Genomic DNA, 16,611 nt, shown 5'->3' with positions numbered 1-16,611 from the left:
GCCGTAGTAAGAACAAAGGATGTTCAATGCTCCAAGCTAGGGTAGTTTATTATTTAGGTTTTGAAATACGCGATCAATTTTATGAACTAGAATACTGATATGTGATTTGATGGAAGACTTCATCTTGTGACAGTACATCTAATAATAGAACGGAACGATGCTGGGGGGATAGAGTAGTTTGACATGGAGCGATAGAGATAAGTAAAGAACCGAGCTTTGAGCCGGAAGAATAAAGAGAAATAATAAACTGAGACAGTTTGAACATTTAACGGCCAGTGATTTTAATCATCCTTTCTCTCATAACGATGTGCCGGCAATTTTTTAGCTGAAACAATTACCATGATCTAATATACGTGTTTGTAAAATAGCATTTTAGGCGCATTTTAGAATGCGAAACACTTATTTAGCTCTTTAATGGGCTGGTAAATTCCAGGTCGCACTTCTGCGTATTAACTTGTAATTTATAGTTTCTTAAAAATTGTATTATAACGTTGTCGTTTTTAGAAAACCGAAAACGGCCTCTCGAGTTATACTCATTTAGTTCTTGTAGATAAATTAAAATTCGAAATTATCCCAGATACCCCCCCCCAAAAAAAGTTGGTAGATTTCAGATTAAATTAGCCAAATATTATTAATTACCGTAATCTGTCTTCCAACCCTCCGCCCCTCGGTAATAATGCCATGTTCATTAATTAAACGGATTTATCATATAAATCCTTGAGATCAGGGCGAGGATTAGTTCTTAAGCCGGCTTTCCACTAGCGATATTCTTCGCGCGAATCGTCATTTTACTTTTGTTCCAGAGCTCTCAACTGCAACCATCTGGAACAAATTGCTCAAATACAAAAGAGTAAAGTCGCTTCGCGCGAAAAATATCGCTAAGTGGAAAACGGGCTTTAGATTAGGTTTATGGTTGATTAAGATCAACCTTAATCCTAATTTAGGATATGAAGTTGTGTTTAAATCCCATCACGGAATCATGTCATTTTCTCAACTTTTCGTGGAAGCACAATGTTGATAATGCGGTACGTATTCTATTTTTTTTTTTAATAAACATGGCTTCTGCGATGAAGATGGAGGGAATGTATTATGCAGGTAATTTGGATAACTAATCACAACATCAAATACATATAACTATGTTGCCATAGCGCTGCTAGATGCTCGCTTTTGTTTACGCTCGCGAAAGAGGTGATCGAAAAAGATTTGCTTTGTTGAGTGGCAAATTTACGCAGAGGATTTTTTATGCTGTTTATCCTTATCATCTAAGAAGTATGTAGTTTATACACCAAATATATTTGTATGTAACACCATAATTTTTAGGTCATATTCCCAATTTTACGACTTAGTCTCAGCGTCGTTAAGTTAGCGGATTAATTTGATGTTTATTCGTATGTAACGTCGCCTAATCTTTAGTATAATAAATGTGTCAGAATTTTAATAATATGTCAAAAATATTTTCCGGCTTGTTACTGCAGACATTTATAAAAGTATACCTTGCTAATTTGTGAATATTGACATTTATGTGATCGGTTTTGATACATATGTGTTAGCCGAGGGCAATATTATGACAGTGTTCCCACAAAACCATGCTACATGTATCTACTGGTCCTGGTCCTAGACCTAGGAAACCAATGAGACTTCAAACAATTTAGATTTTTATTCCTCATTTTGAACAAGTGTAGCTTGTACCAAATTCTTTTTCAAGAGAGGTTTCAAGTTGTTTTATTTGAAACTCAGCTAGCTCAGTGTGATAATTCACATTTTGTGTTGTCAAGACAAGAATGCTGTATATAAAACCTTTCTATAAATTAACATTTGCAAAACTTGAAGTAGCATGAAATCAAGAATCTTAGCAGCAATATTTTAATACAAGCTATTTGTTGCCAGATGATGTCCGAACAATTAATTTCAGTATTCATTTCAGTATTCATTTCAGTATTAATTTCAGTTTCCTTCCACTCTGGTTGACTGCAGTCAGGATTGAGAAAAGCATACTTCGAAGTTCGAATAGCCTAGCTAGGTTTCAGGCAGCACAATAGCTAAATATGCCATATTTGGGTTAAATGCTAGGCAACAAGCTAAGAGATGCACCTAGAACCACACAACAGGGATCCAAGTTCTCAGAGGCCAAAATATGGTGTTTGTCTATCAATTTTGTACACCCTCAATAGACCTTATGCATAATGATGTGATAAGCTGTGACACCTGCAGGGAATTCTGGTTTTAGTAGTCACAGCGGGAAATTTTGAAATTTGAATTTTCGCTGTGACTACTAAAACCAGAATTCCCTGCAGGCGCCGGCTTTATACATCATTATGCATTGGATTTAAATGAATTTAAACCTCACTCTGGAAAACTCTGCCTTCCTCTGCGAGCAAACTGTTGCCCATTGTTTTTTCAATCCATCACCTTATATAGAATATGTACATTATATATATAATTGTTTTTATAATGTAGGTAGAACTTTGTAATAATAAAATGTGCAAACTTTTATTTAATTTTTATCACAAAATTCTCACTGTATTACTGGCTATTTCCTGGCTATAGCAAATCACCAATATCATTTATCAACCTTTCTCACCTCTATTTTTGGGTTCCTATTTTCACCAGCATAGGATTGTATGCATGTAAATGCATGCATAGAATATGAAGGTCTAGATATATAAAAGAATGATAAGTGGGTTTATTCACGCGGAAAAAATATCCTTACACCCCCTAAATATTTAATTCTTGTAATAAAAACTAAAAATCAAACCATAAGAAAGGTTTTTTTATCGCATTTCTTAATAATCTTTGATACCACGGGCGCGTGGAAAAACATCTACGCTCAAGCCTAATTTTAAGAAATATTTATCGGAATTTTTTGTGCAATCGTCAATTGTACGCAATTGTAGCGTTTGCATGAAACGTTTTGCCAGTCGTCATAGAGTATTGATATTTTTCCATAAATAAAATTAAAATTGGTCCAAATTCAAAACACTGAAACAAAAATAGAACCAGCGGGTGAAACTATATATTATATTCCTTGAAAATTTCAAAGTATAGCTGCGGAGCTTTTACTATAATACTAATGTTGATTAAAATAATCACTAGGGGAAGGGGGAAATACAAAGAGTAGCACTAAAACAAAAAATAAAAACTTTAAAAAATTAAAAAAATACTTACTCTTCAAAGACGACAATGAAACGATGAAGTTTCCCTCCTTTTTCAATTTTTCAGGTGCACGTAAAACAGGAATACTTCATGTTATTTTGCCCTACAGAGTACCGTCACCTCTCTATTATTCTCACTATTCTTCTTGTTATACGTATTTTTTAAAGCGATTTCATTACGATTGTTTTTTTTCAAAAAAGCCAAAGGGCTGTATGGGTTGTGGAGGTTCCAAGTCTCAGCCACTTCTTGCATCGCAACCTAAACTTGCTCCAAACAAGTGTCCCCCATCACCCCCGACCCAGGATCATCCACCCAGTACCCCAAGCAAGCATTCCCCCTCGTCCCTACCTGCTCCTGCTGAAACCAACAACAATCACCCTCTTCCCAATCAGACTGCGAAAGATCAAGAACCCGGATCGGAAACAGCTGATTCTGATCTCGATTCCTTGGAAATCTCTTTTGAAAAAGCTGCATCCCTGCGCCTCGAAACACCGGCACAAATGTGGGCCGCCGTGCGGAAAACGTGCTCCCCGAGTAAGAAGTGGACGATAGAAAAGAATAAAAGTAGGCGAGGGTGGAAAACCATTCGTCTGTTTGTGTCCTCAACCTTCAAAGACTTTCATGTTGAGAGAGAAGTTTTAGTTAAAGAGGTGAGCTTTTTGAGCTTTGCTTTTGAGATTCCAAAACACTCGTGTTCCGAACTTAAATAAGCCTGCATGTAAAGGTTGCTTAGCAGGAAACTTTTTTGTCAATCTTATCCAAATATGTCAATTTTTGTATATCTTATCGAAATTTTATTCAAAATTGGGCCATGTACGATCCTTTAAATTTTTTGCGTATTCGGCTTACTGTCAGACAAACAATTAAAACAAACAAATAAACTTCGCAAGCGACTGCTTTCCCTTTTATACAAAGATCTTAGATTATAGCTTTTTTAAGCCTGCTTCCCAGTATAGCTGAGTATGAGCACAAACATTCAAATATATTCTCTTGACATTTCTTTTGTCCTAGCTATAATGACTACTGCTTGAAGTTTTGTGCTTATCTATATGTCAGTGGTTGAGTTGCACGTTACATTCCCTTTGATTGTTTTGCTTTTGCCTTTCTTTGTGCTTATGTCACAAGAGAAGACCAAGCTTTAGTCGAACGCACGCGCTCATTAAATCTATAGGCACACCCCCCCCCTGAGGGAGGGCATGCGTCATATTTTTTAATTGCATTATCGGTTAAAGGTGTTTCCCGATCTTCGTTTGTGGTGTGAACAACGAAAGCTTCATCTCGTGGAGTGTGATCTCAGATGGGTACTTGCATTTTTATTATTTCCTTATTGCAGTTTGTATTTATTGTTGAATTATTATTTCCTATACGTCTTCAAAAGTTTCAACATTTGAGTTTCCCGTTTCCGCTAGTATATTGACCAGTTTCTACTGTTACAGGGTGTGCCGAAAGACTCTACCTCGGAGGAAACAATTCGAATTTGTTTGGAGGTTCTTGATCGTTGTCACGAAGAAAATGTTTTACCATATTTCTTAAATTTAACTTGGTAAGATTTAATTCAAGATCTAGTGCATGATAAAACCACAGCAACAGTTGTATGTAGGGTACAATATCCCCAATGTTTGAGAAATATCTTTTATAGGGCAAAGACATGAATTAAGAGTATGTTACTCAGACGGCACATACAGTGTAGGATATTGTTGTGCTAATAATAAGTGCTTACGATCTTTCTCCAGAAGTAGAGTACCAAGAGTACTTTTACAGAACTATAGAAAGAAATCTTTATTCAGAGAGAGGTTGAAGTTCTGCCTAAAGAACTTAAAACTCTCTCTAAAGATCTCTCTGTGTTTGCTTTGACAGCGAGAGGGCTGGTTGGATACCGACGTTTGGCGATCTTACGTACAACCTTGCTGCTCAGTACGGATGGGTTTACGGCCTCTCTGTTACAGAAATGGAAATTGTTCATGGTGCATTTAGAAAATGCAATCCAAATGGTAAGTAAGCTGGGGATTTTTAGCATATGAGGCTCAGTGTTTGAGTATGCCTGATATATTAACTATGGTTTAAGCTAGTGCCTTTTATTGTTTGAGTTGTGGATTTGAGGACTCGCCAAATATTAAGATTTTCTTTCCTCCTTTAGCTTTGTTTTTGATTCGCGATGGCGAATTTGCTTCAAAACTGCCAAAAGATGTAAAAGAAGCCTTTGTCGACGCAGACTCATTCGCACAAAAAAAACTTGTGAAATTAAAACAGGTTATTTGCGAGCAATTCCCGGTAAGGATTTCTTCGTTTAGGCGTGTAGATCAAATAATGTTAGTTCGGTTGAGGTTTTCTACGGAAGTACTGAAAAAATGGGATGTTGCTGATATTTGATGAAACTGAAACTGATACCAGATACTGAAACTGATGCCGACGATTACCATCTTGAAACACAAAATATAGCTTATGATGTTTCCATTTTATTACAAAATCATCATCGGACTAAGCTGTTCCCCGGACACAACGATTTAGTAGTTGAATAAAATCAGCCGCATGCGGTTTTTCTTTTCTAACCATGCATAGATTACTCAATAAAAATCCTCGGAATATTTGTCAGGTAGAAGGTGTTCCAAAGACAACGTCATGAACTGGATTCAGCTGTATAACGACTGAGTTCATTGATTGGATAGAATGTTATATATATATATATATATATATGCAGTGTATTTTACTGTCTATTTCTTGTAGGAGCCAAACATCCATCATTACCAAGTTGAATGCAGTGATGAGCAGGTCGAGGGAATGACTGAGAGAGATGTGAAACTGAAGGGCCTAAGCGGTCAGGGCTCTTTCTTTTATAAAACAGTAAGTAGACATTAAAGCGTTCAGTGCTTCCACATTTTATTTCAATAACCAGGCGATCTGAAATAGCGTGAAATGACGGAAAATAGGTAATCGATTGTGACAATTATTATCTCTTGAAATATGATTTATATTCTAAATCTGAATACTGAAGTACCTTACGTTACACGAATGAAAATCATCATTTTGCATCGAAACGATTTTCTGCGTTTTCTAGGTGTACGAATTCTTTAAGACAAGGATAGAAGAACAATATCCTCTTGATCCAACCCCAGAGGACCCACTCGAGGCCCAGAGGACTGCGCACGAGGTATTTACGTTGGACGTTAATATGCCAATAGCCAATAGGGTCATGTTTTTAAAAAGAAGTTTATACATATGCATTAATAGTTGAAAATTTTGTTATGCCGTACAAAGCTATGCGATCCTTTTGAAGATTATTTTGTACATTTTTATCTGCATTGCACGGTGATTTAATGCGGTCTTGTGATGAGTTCATTTTTGTTTGATTTTTTAGTCATTTCTTGATATCAGGTCGCAGTGTGTTCTGGGAAGGGACGGCGTACTTGCCAAGGTAATGAATGCCCTGACATGCAATTGATTTCCATCGACAAAAATGAACTAGATCAAACTATTATAATTAAACTGAATAATTGAACTAGTCCTGTGCTGCGTTTGTTAATTAGAACTGAAGAGCCATCTCTAAACACGTTGTCGTTATATTAGATTTTTTGTATTTATGAGATTATATGGTGGCTAGAAAAGACAATTTCATTAGCTTATCAGATGTGTGGTCAGGGCAAAATAAACAGTCCAAGTCTCAAGATTTGAAGGTTTCTTCATCAATTTAGACTGTTTAAAAACTTCATTTAACCAATTTTCGCCACTTAATAACTAATACACAGTTGCTTGTTTGTCGCAACATTTACTTCCCTTACGATTTGCGTTAACCATTTAACGAAAGGAAAATTTCAATATTGATATTTTTATTATTTTTGTTATTTGTTCATAACTAAATTAAAGTAAAGAAAACTTAAAGACCAAGATTAGATGTTCATTGAAATATCTTTCAGATCGAGGAGTATATTCGTAGTAATCCCAGGAATGCTCCGTTGCTGCTTGTTGGGAACGCAGGCTCAGGAAAGTCGGCTATTATGGCAAAGTCAGCGCACGACGCCGTAGAAAAGTCGCATAATTCGACGGAGATCAATTTCCCCAGGTATGTTCTAGAAAGGCGAGAAGTATACTACTATTTATGATCGAGTGTGACTGCTCTTTAAAGACGTTGATAGTAATGTGTATATTTTGGCTTTTGAATTGGTTTACATTGTGAAAGAGCAAATTTAGGAAATGTCTGTACGTAGAATGATTCTTTTCATAGAGTGAGAATGGCTTTTTATTCTTCTTTCTCTTCTATATAGACAAATGTTAAAGTGGAAAGTTTACTTTCATTTCGTCGGTGCCACCCCGGGCTCAACCGACCTGGCATTTTTCCTTCAACGTTTAACAAAAGAACTTAATCCTAGAAAGGTAATGACGTCTGCCAATTCCACATTATGTGGCTATTTTTGCCATCATGAAGTACAATATTTACATTTACATGAAGTACAATATTTGTCTACGGCATGCGTGGGATACCACAGTTTCACGATAGAGATTTTAACATTGGAACTTACTGCAAACAACCATTTTACTATATTCTCAAAAGAAGTGTTAATGGTTGTGGCTGCAAAAAAGGCAAAGCCTACTTTTCACATTTGACTTTGAAGATTTCTGTTTCCGGTCTGCCGTGAGCGCTATGGTCACAACTGTGTTACCCAAGACTTTCCAAACATCTCCCAAAGCCAAAAATAAAACACTTGGAGAAGTATAAAGAGTTACCAACCCAAATAACAAGAATTTTATCCTTTTTTTCTTCTAAGACGGACGTGGTCAGTGATCTGGACTCTCTTGTACAGTTGGCGAATTCACTACTTTCTAACCCGAATACTCCGCCAACGATTGTGTTTGTTGATGCAATTAATCAGGTACTCCTAAAGTATGACAGTCTATGTGAAACAAGCTATCATCTAGGTCAAATGCAGGGTGTCAATATTTCAAAAGTTACCTTCCAGAACAATTTTGTGGCCGTGGTCGCATGTTCTTAGGTGTGGCCGTGATGTTTCTATCAATGCTCTAGATCTTCAATTAAGTTATATTCATTCATATTTAACGTGTTCTTGACGGGAAAGTTTTCGTTCCTTCATAGATGGACAGTGATAAACTGCAGTATCTAACGAGATGGCTGCCGGAGGTCGTCTCTCCGAATGTTCGCATTGTTCTGTCCATGATTGACGAAACGGATTGTCATCGTTTACTGAGGGCGTACAAAACGAACCCTACGGAGATTGTCGTTGGTGAACTGGATTACGACTCGAGAAAGGTAACAGTGGCTCAGGTTTTGATGACTTGAATAGTAGAGTTCCGATTGGAAAAATATATTGAGAATGGGAAAATATGAAATTCATTTTCAGTTTGGCAGATAACAAGGTGGCATGTAAGATGATAGTCTTCGTATTATCTCTTTCAGGCAATAGTCGTGAACAATCTTTCTCGTTACAATAAACGGCTTGACGATGAACAGATGAAGCTTCTTCTTAGTAAGAAAGGTTCAGCCAATCCCTTGTGGTTGTCTCTCGCTTGCGAGGAACTTCGCGTTTACGGAGTATTTAGGATGGTCAATGATAAGATTCAGTCTTTATCTGATGATTTACTAAGGTACTGAATAAGACGGCCTGCCTTAAGGCATTCGTCCCATATGTTTGTGGCTGATAAAACTTGTCTGTTTGGTTTGCCAAGTTTTAGTGAGTATTATGACGATATACAGGAAGTATTAAACCCAAGCTAACCGGGTCATCTTAGATGGCGGGAAAGGACTGGGACTAGTTATGATATATAAGTCAATTTCTCGGTTAGAACAGCTTAATATCTCATGAAGTATTCTATATTTCGGGTGCAATTTATGTCAGAGCTATAGTTCTTACAACCAAACCAAAATTTCGACTTGTTTTAAAAAATAACAAAAGATATTATCGTTAAAATACTACAGAATGGATTTCTATAAAACCGGCTAAAATCCTGTTTTCGCGGTGGTAGTGAAGAGGGAAATAAATTGTTAATCCGAATTAATTTTTCTTAGTCTGGAGGAACAAGTGTTGACTCGTTTTGAGGAGGAGAATGGCGGGCAACTAGTCATAGCAACGGTTTGTTTATTGGAAACCTCGCGTCACGGCCTCTTGGAAACCGAACTCCTAGAGCTTCTAGCCGATGAGAGCAACTTAACCCCCCCGGAATACAAGGCGGGCGATGACGAAGTCTGCAGTACGAAAGCGGAAAATTCGTCCCAGGGTGCCGGCATGAGTGACGCGACCGAGGCTCTGGCTGATAAACTACAAGAGCAAGTTAACATTGCGTATGTTCAAACTGCAGAGTCTAAGGACGAGGCGAAAAAGAAGGAAGAGGCAGAAGGTAAGGGTTATGGTATAATGATATGTATATTCACCAATGATCTTTATAATTTCTTTGGACGGGCTGTTCATTTAATATTTCGTTCAAAGACAATCAGTGTGGGCAGTCGTTAAATTCTAGCTTGTTTAAAAGGGGTTTTTAGCTGATATTCTTTTCAATCTGTAACAACAACTGTAGAAGCTAGTTCATCCCAGAAACGCCGGCGAATTCACCTGCCAGCGGTCAAGTGGGCCATAGTGTACCGCGCTTTGAAGCCGCTGTTGAGACCGTGCGGGGACTTGGGCGAGGGAAGATTAGACTTCTATCATCGATCAATCAGTAAAGCCGTAAGAAGAAAGTAAGTGCGATATTAAACGATTTTTTCTGTTCCGTATTAGATGTCCTGCAGCGGTGTTGCTGAGCTAAATAGAGGGCTACTGCATGCTTTGATTTTCGTTTGTTACTCTGCCTACAGATATTTTAGCGGCGATGAGGCTTACAAGAAACACATGTACACGTTTTGGCACGGACGTCTTGCAGAGTTTTTTGAACACTGCGAGGATTTCGATCGCAAATCTGAGGTTAGTTCTACTTCGATGGATTAAATCGTCTTGGTTTGGGCTTGAAAACATTCAGTTCAAGGACAGAACTTCTATAATTTTTGCCCGCTAGGAATTACCGTATCATCTTGAACAATTGCTGGACAACAACCGTTTGACTCGTTGTCTTCTTGAGTGGCCTGTTTTCGAGCGTCTGTTTTCTGAAGACTTCAGCGTTGACTTACTACGTTCTTGGCAAAAGGTTTGTTTTAGCTGGTATTTTGTTTCACGGAATCATTGCCCAATGCCTGTCTATTTTATATCATGCTGTTTGTTTTTTATTTCTTAATAATATTGCTTCGTCGAGTATTTCGCCATTTTTTATCGTTTCATATTGATTGTCCGTTTTGTTAGGTATTTTTCGTACAAAGAAAGAGTTGTGCATAAAAATGTGCATATTTTCTTATGAAAATTAGAGGAGTCAATTAGAGGAGTTCTTTTTATAGGTCTTTTTGTGTTATACTATATCTGTGTTTTCTTTTATTTTATATTCATAACTTGTATATTTTCATCTCTTTTCGAAAGGCTGGCGGCTATGCAGCAGCTTCAAATCTCTACCGAGAATCGCTCAATATCCTCGAGAGTTCTGGTGCGTCCGCCGCCGAAGTTGCCGAGCGGAAGTTTATGGTCATAACGTTCTTGTAAGCGGGCGGATTGCATCATATTTACTGTTCATATTCATTGGTAAATGCGTACTATTAACATTTTTAAATACATTTTTGTCGCAGAATCCAAGCCGGACAATACAAGGAGTCTCTTGAACTTCTGGAGGAACTCAGAAAGATTGAAGAAGAGCAGATGGGAGCCAGAACTGAGAAAATGGCGGAAATTTATCAACTCATGTCCAAGACAAAAAGCGAGGTACGATGAGAATGTCTTCTGAATGATTAAAAATATCATGCATTTGGAATCATGAAATACAGAAGGGAGATAAAATTTGATAAAAATACGCCGCGATTTTTTGTGAAAATTCCGATTGCATCAAAAATTTGGTACTGTATGTGACGTATAGAAATCGTGTTATCACTGATCATTGAGAACGTTCGCTCTTAATCAATGAAAGATTTAAGGCAAAACATTAAAAATCAAGCTCGCGTGAAAATACCGCAAAAGAATCGCTGTATTTGAAGTGTTTGAGTTCTCCCACCCAATTTGTTAATTTGAGTGTGGGTTAGCGTTCAGAATACGGACGGGATATTATGTATACTTAGAACCAAAATTTACAATATAACCAAGGAGCCGCGTGCCAGCGTCTTCAAACAACTTAGCATCAAATGTGGTATAACAACTGCCTAAATAGACAAAACAGTTCTCTAGTAAGAGTTAGTAGAATTACTAAATTTACAAATTTATTTTTCCATCGATACTCTCAATTTTGGACCTTCAGATTTTGTATTTGGAACCTCGATTTTGTATTTGTCACCTCGATTTGAAACTCGTAGATCGTAATTATGTTCTCTTTGTACAATCACTTCTGTTGTAGATTGTCAAAAATTACAACTTTGTGACTAAAAATCAACTCAAAGAAGATCAGGAGATTGTTAGATTTTGTGAAAAATGCATCAGTTACCGAGAGAAGTTAAGTGGGGACGAGAATGAGGTAACAGTTAAGATTGAGTGTTTTCTAACTGCTCTAACATTCATTTGTAGACAAAATGGAATTAATACGAGCCACACAACCATGTACCTATTCTTGATTTCATGTGACGTCATAATTCCAGTGGCGTCATCTCGAAATCGAGACACAGTATAAATTGGAACGAGTTAATTGTTCACTGTATGTGTTGGCTTTGTGCTTCGTAGCAAATATACGCAAATTCGTAACTATAATTTGTTCCTGTTCGGCATAAGGGTCGAAGCAATTAGGTTGACCCCCACTCAAATCACTATGAAAACAATACGTGAAACCCGGCCACCAATTGTACAAATGTTTTACCCCTTGTCAATATTTTTTCTTTTCTTTTTCTGTTGTAATTCTGTTCGTTGCCCTAGTTTTCTTTTGTTGTGTAACCCAGTGGTGGGTTTAGGGGTTCAAAACACCTTAATAACAACGCTATTGGTTATATATAGCTATTTGAAAAGAATATTTTTACATTAAAATCTGCCAATGCGATTTCGATTTTAAGCTGTAGTAATTTTCCTGCACACCCCTAGATCCGCCACTGGTGTAACCAAACTAAAAAAAGTTATGTGAAATTTTGTGTTTTGTTGTGTACTATTTTTTATTTCCTTGACCTTGTTTACTATATGTTATGTTTGTTTGCCTTTTGCCTTCTTCGTGTATCAAAACAACAAAATTCTATGCATGGTTTGTTTCAGTTTGTTTGCATGTTTGTTTACTGTTTGTTTGTTTCTTTCCTATAGTTTGCGTTTGTGCCGCTGTATTTTGTGTTGCGAAAGTGCAAAAATCATATGATATCGATAGTTATACGCTTGTTTGTTTGTGTACCAGTTTGTGCACGTAAAGCCATAATATATGCTTTCGTGTTGGATTTGATTGTTTGCTTTCGTGCATGTTGGGTTAACGTTTTTTGTTTGTTTATCAGTTTGATTTGATCATTTCAAATGTTTGTTTTGTAATGTTCAAAATGTGTTTCGTTCTCGTAGTTTAAGTCTGCAATGGTGAGACTACTCATAGCTCATCATCTAAGCATTGTCGCCGAATTGGAACACAGCCAAAGCAAGCGAAACGAAGCTTTTGCCACAATTGAACGTGCTATTGAAGTATTTAAAAAGGTAGTGCATGCGGGATGGTCTAAAAGGATACGCAAGTCCAACTAAGTACAGAGTCCTTATTCGTCTTTCGTGAAAACATGCGATATTTTTTCACGCCCAGGACCTACGAATCCTACATCAGGAAGTTTCTTAACGAAAATGAATCACGAGCAAACCTCGTCACAATAAACCGGATTCGACCTCTTTAGTTGGACATGCGTAAACGTAGATTACAATTTCTGCTGTTATTTTTATCTATTTGCAGAATAAATTGGGCAATATATACATTATTATGACGCACCATCTCAGTACAATATGTGATATTGAAAGCTCGAGTGATGTGCGAACTCAGGCTTTTGCTTCAGTCGAGAACGCAATAGAAATCTTTAAAAGGGTAATATTCTTTTGCTTCCATCGCCCGTAAAAGTTAAATACCCCCAATGCAGTGTTCTTTATAGGCCAGAACCTCCAAAAGAATTCACTAATTAGACCCATGATTTGTGCTAGGAGTCACCGGTAAAGCTGTACAGTTTTATTCTATCTGGATCGATAATCCAAATTTGATGCATGCGGGGCAACAAGGGAAGCTTGATCAAGTTTTTCCACGCACAATCTGCAAATCCTCGATTTAACAATGTGACATTATACACATGACTCAAATTTAACATTTACCTGATGTTTCGAAGTAGCTATGTTCTAGCTGTTGCATGCTAATTTCACACAGTTGTCTCCTGAAAAGATTTTTAGTCGTTTGTCACCGTTTACAATCGTTTAATTGCATTTGTTTAGCAAATGATATGGTCACCTTGCTGAGGCTATCATGACGAAGTCCTTTATAAATCCCCGTCTAGCTAAACATTTTGCGGAAAAAGAAAAGGTATACTGTGCGATTTGAATTGTCAAATAATTGCATACAGGTTAACTTTGCAAGCCACGGCAATTTGTTTAAATTGTCCCTTGGCTAGGGGAGAATTTGCTTCAGGATTAGGAGATTGTGTTTGAAAATTGACTCGAAACATTATCACGACTTTGTCGTTTTAGATGCTGATGACGGCCAAGGAACTGTGTGCCAAGACGTACGGTGAAAAACACATGTTAATGTTGCGTCTTTATCTCAATATTGGTATTTTATATGAAGATAATCGAAATTTCGAGACAGCCTACGATTACTTTGTAAAATGGCATGATACGTGCATAGAGGTATGGTGCAACTTCACTTTAGCTGCTTTTCTTGTCATTTTTCCGTCGCTCATTCCGATGAAGTAGCGTTACTATACAAGAGGAGATTTAGATAAGTTGCCGATTCTTTAGTAACTCTCTCATCTGTAAATTGCTCCTCCAGAAACGCAATAACTACAAAAGTTGTTATAAAAGTCCATTTTGTTCAGTTGGTGTCAAACGCTAAACTGTGCTCCACTCTTTCAGGTGCTAGGGCCCAGTCACCCGAAGGCAAAACGCGCTCTGGATACATTAAAAGAGCCAACATACGTAAGAATTGCGAGCATGAGAGAGCAATTAGCTGCTGGTACAGCTTAGAAATGAAAAAGATTACCACGAATGAACATTTGCAATACTAAACAGGCTAAAGCGATGCAGCTAGTTAAGGTCTCCGTGGTTACCTGGGCGTTATTATTCAAACGTGAGAAATTTTTCAGGGATTTTAAGATTTTGATATAATCATGACAAATTACGGGAAAATTTGTTGCGTTTAAATTATCACGAAAATTTGGGCTGCGTATTACCATCGTATATCGTGATTATGCAATCCTATAATTGCCTTCAAACATGGAAATAACTCATTGTAATTTTATAACCTTAACAGCGAAAGCTGATTAATTGTGTAAATTGTATAAGGATATGACATTTCTTATTATTTATTTGTTATTATAAGCTGTTACTGTGAATTTCAGTCCGTTTCTCATTGTTTTTATAATCTATATACTTTAGAAATGAAAGCATTTCCCGTGTTTCTGCACAGTTATAACACGCGTGAGAGTTTGGGAGAACGAGAAATAACCATGCATGCAGTGGATCTTTAAGTGATGTTTCCAACGTCGTGTTTCATTAGAAACATGCATTTAAAACAATCAGCTCGGGTGACTCACTATCTTTTTTTATTCGACTTTGGCACACAAAACAGGCTTTACTGTTAAGTGTCATGATCATTGCAAGTGCATTGTCCGTTACCGTTGGAATGTTCTTTGGGGTAATAAAAGTAAAAATATAAGATAGTATGACGTAACCGCATTGACTGGGTTATATGGTCAGTTATGGACTGTCTATAGTCAGTCAACGGCATTTCCGTTTCGGCAAACTCTTGAAGTTATATGTTTCCTGTTGTTGACAGAGGTAATGTGTACGACTTAAATATCTTCGCAAAAACGTCTGATCAAAAACTTTGTCGCAAATATTGACAGATGCTTGATTTTTTTGAGAAATAAAATAATGAAAAATTATACGATGAAGAAAACCATTGGGTTGTTCTTGTAGCGGGAGTTGAGCCTTGGTGAGTGGTAACTACCTTGGCAAATAAGAACAAGACACTGCGACACTGCGTCAATCTGGTGCCAGGAAACGAAATCCTAGCTTGTTGTAGTAACATGAAGTATCCGCGGTTGATATTTCACGCTGACCACCTGTAGAAACAAAACCACTGAACAAAACTCAAAGAATTTAAAAAACAGAACAATTTTTAAAAGGTTTAAAATTCAAATAAAATAATTTACCTCATTGATATTTTTATGCAATGTCCGGAATGAGTTGGTTAGGATGTAGAGTTGATGTGGATTGTGGAGAAATTGGAGTTTTTGCGGGTAAAGTCACGGAGATCGATGACCAAATTGATTGTGTGAAACTTAAGAATGGTGGGTATATTTTTTAACAGAATATTCGTGGAGGTTTACTTTGTTGGTGTAGATTTCTAAATACTATTGTCATTTTGTCTTTTTATAGCACAGTAGTTAGGATAAATGAATTTTAGTCATATTTGTATGGTTAATTGAATTATTATTATAATTTGTTTTACAAACGAATTTAATGAAAAGTTTGAACTGAATTTGTTCTAAATAATTTGTACATAATAAGACGAAATCTGCGAGTCTGCAAGTTTATCTTATTGTATATAGCAATGTATGATTCATTACTTTCCGCTCTCTTGATGGTAGAGCTTACCGTGTGGTGATGTGACATTGGGAGTGCTGAAATAAAATGTTGAAAATATCTCTCTGGAGAGACTGATTTGAGCAGAATGATGGAAGCAACTGCAGTTTGAGCTAAAACTGTAATGGTTTGTGCCATATGCTTATAAATTTGTGGCCTGAACACTTTTGGAGAAGTGAAAATAAGGCACTACATGAACTATCCTCTCTAATCTGCCACTGACCTATAACGAAGTCTTATTTTGAGCAATATATGTCTATTGCTTTCACAGGAGCAGCCTATGTCTCCAAAGAAAACTTATTCAGCGTCAAAGAAATTTACACCCCAGGTAGGAGTGTCCGGATTTTCTTTAGTCTAGCACTCTAACAACTAACACTAATCATTGTAATGGTAGAAAATTCTTACCGTCCATGTGCTTTTTTTAATTCTTGTAATATTCAATTTCTAGAGCAAAAAGAATAGTGGTAATGAAACAGGAGATCAGTTTTAAAAAGAAAAATAAGTTTTTATGTTGTTTATGTATGTTAAGCACATGCCACAACAATGACTACTACATGTGCACAAATTTGTTCACAACTTTGTAATATGTATCAAATAAAATTTATAACCCCCTATTTTCTCATAGGAATGTTTTGGACACCTCTGGATGACATCAAGTACC

The 16,611-nt window shown here is 36.9% G+C and overlaps 1 protein-coding gene across 5 annotated transcripts; it reads left to right on the top strand.

The window, feature by feature from the left end:
• The first annotated feature begins 1,012 nt into the window (after positions 1–1,012).
• LOC114537904 (telomerase protein component 1-like) lies at positions 1,013–13,574 on the top strand. 5 transcript variants are annotated; one of them, XM_028559022.1, is made up of 22 exons: positions 1,013–1,095; positions 3,354–3,803; positions 4,386–4,454; positions 4,590–4,696; positions 5,011–5,144; positions 5,291–5,424; positions 5,878–5,994; positions 6,209–6,301; positions 6,509–6,565; positions 7,065–7,210; positions 7,413–7,521; positions 7,914–8,018; positions 8,240–8,413; positions 8,561–8,748; positions 9,170–9,498; positions 9,676–9,835; positions 9,953–10,058; positions 10,150–10,278; positions 10,602–10,717; positions 10,805–10,937; positions 11,560–11,676; positions 12,684–12,965. In XM_028559022.1, the coding sequence occupies exons 1-22, from the start codon at positions 1,090–1,092 to the stop codon at positions 12,855–12,857; spliced, it is 3,153 nt and encodes a 1,050-aa protein (XP_028414823.1). In that variant the 5' UTR covers positions 1,013–1,089; the 3' UTR covers positions 12,858–12,965. The 5 variants fall into 5 exon arrangements, with proteins under 5 accessions (XP_028414823.1, XP_028414824.1, XP_028414821.1 ...); XM_028559023.1 differs by lacking the exon at positions 1,013–1,095 and adding an exon at positions 1,139–1,269; XM_028559020.1 differs by lacking the exons at positions 1,013–1,095; positions 12,684–12,965 and adding an exon at positions 13,057–13,574 and having other exon boundaries at positions 2,451–3,803.
• The last annotated feature ends 3,037 nt before the right edge of the window (positions 13,575–16,611 follow it).

Source organism: Dendronephthya gigantea, unplaced genomic scaffold, assembly GCF_004324835.1.
Source record: "Dendronephthya gigantea isolate DGI-Jeju-01 unplaced genomic scaffold, DenGig_1.0 000169F, whole genome shotgun sequence".
Classification (NCBI taxonomy): Eukaryota; Metazoa; Cnidaria; class Anthozoa; order Malacalcyonacea; family Nephtheidae; genus Dendronephthya; species Dendronephthya gigantea.
Note: the sequence above shows the minus strand (reverse complement) of the source record. Positions and strands in the feature narration are given on the sequence as shown.

Coding starts and splice junctions, on each gene's coding strand:
- LOC114537904 (XM_028559019.1), top strand. CDS start 3,189: ATGAAGTTTCCCTCCTTTTTCAATTTTTCAGGTGCACGTAAAACAGGA. Junction 10,279..10,601: donor TACTACGTTCTTGGCAAAAG/GTTTGTTTTAGC, acceptor TCTTTTCGAAAG/GCTGGCGGCTATGCAGCAGC. Junction 10,938..11,559: donor TGTCCAAGACAAAAAGCGAG/GTACGATGAGAA, acceptor CTTCTGTTGTAG/ATTGTCAAAAATTACAACTT.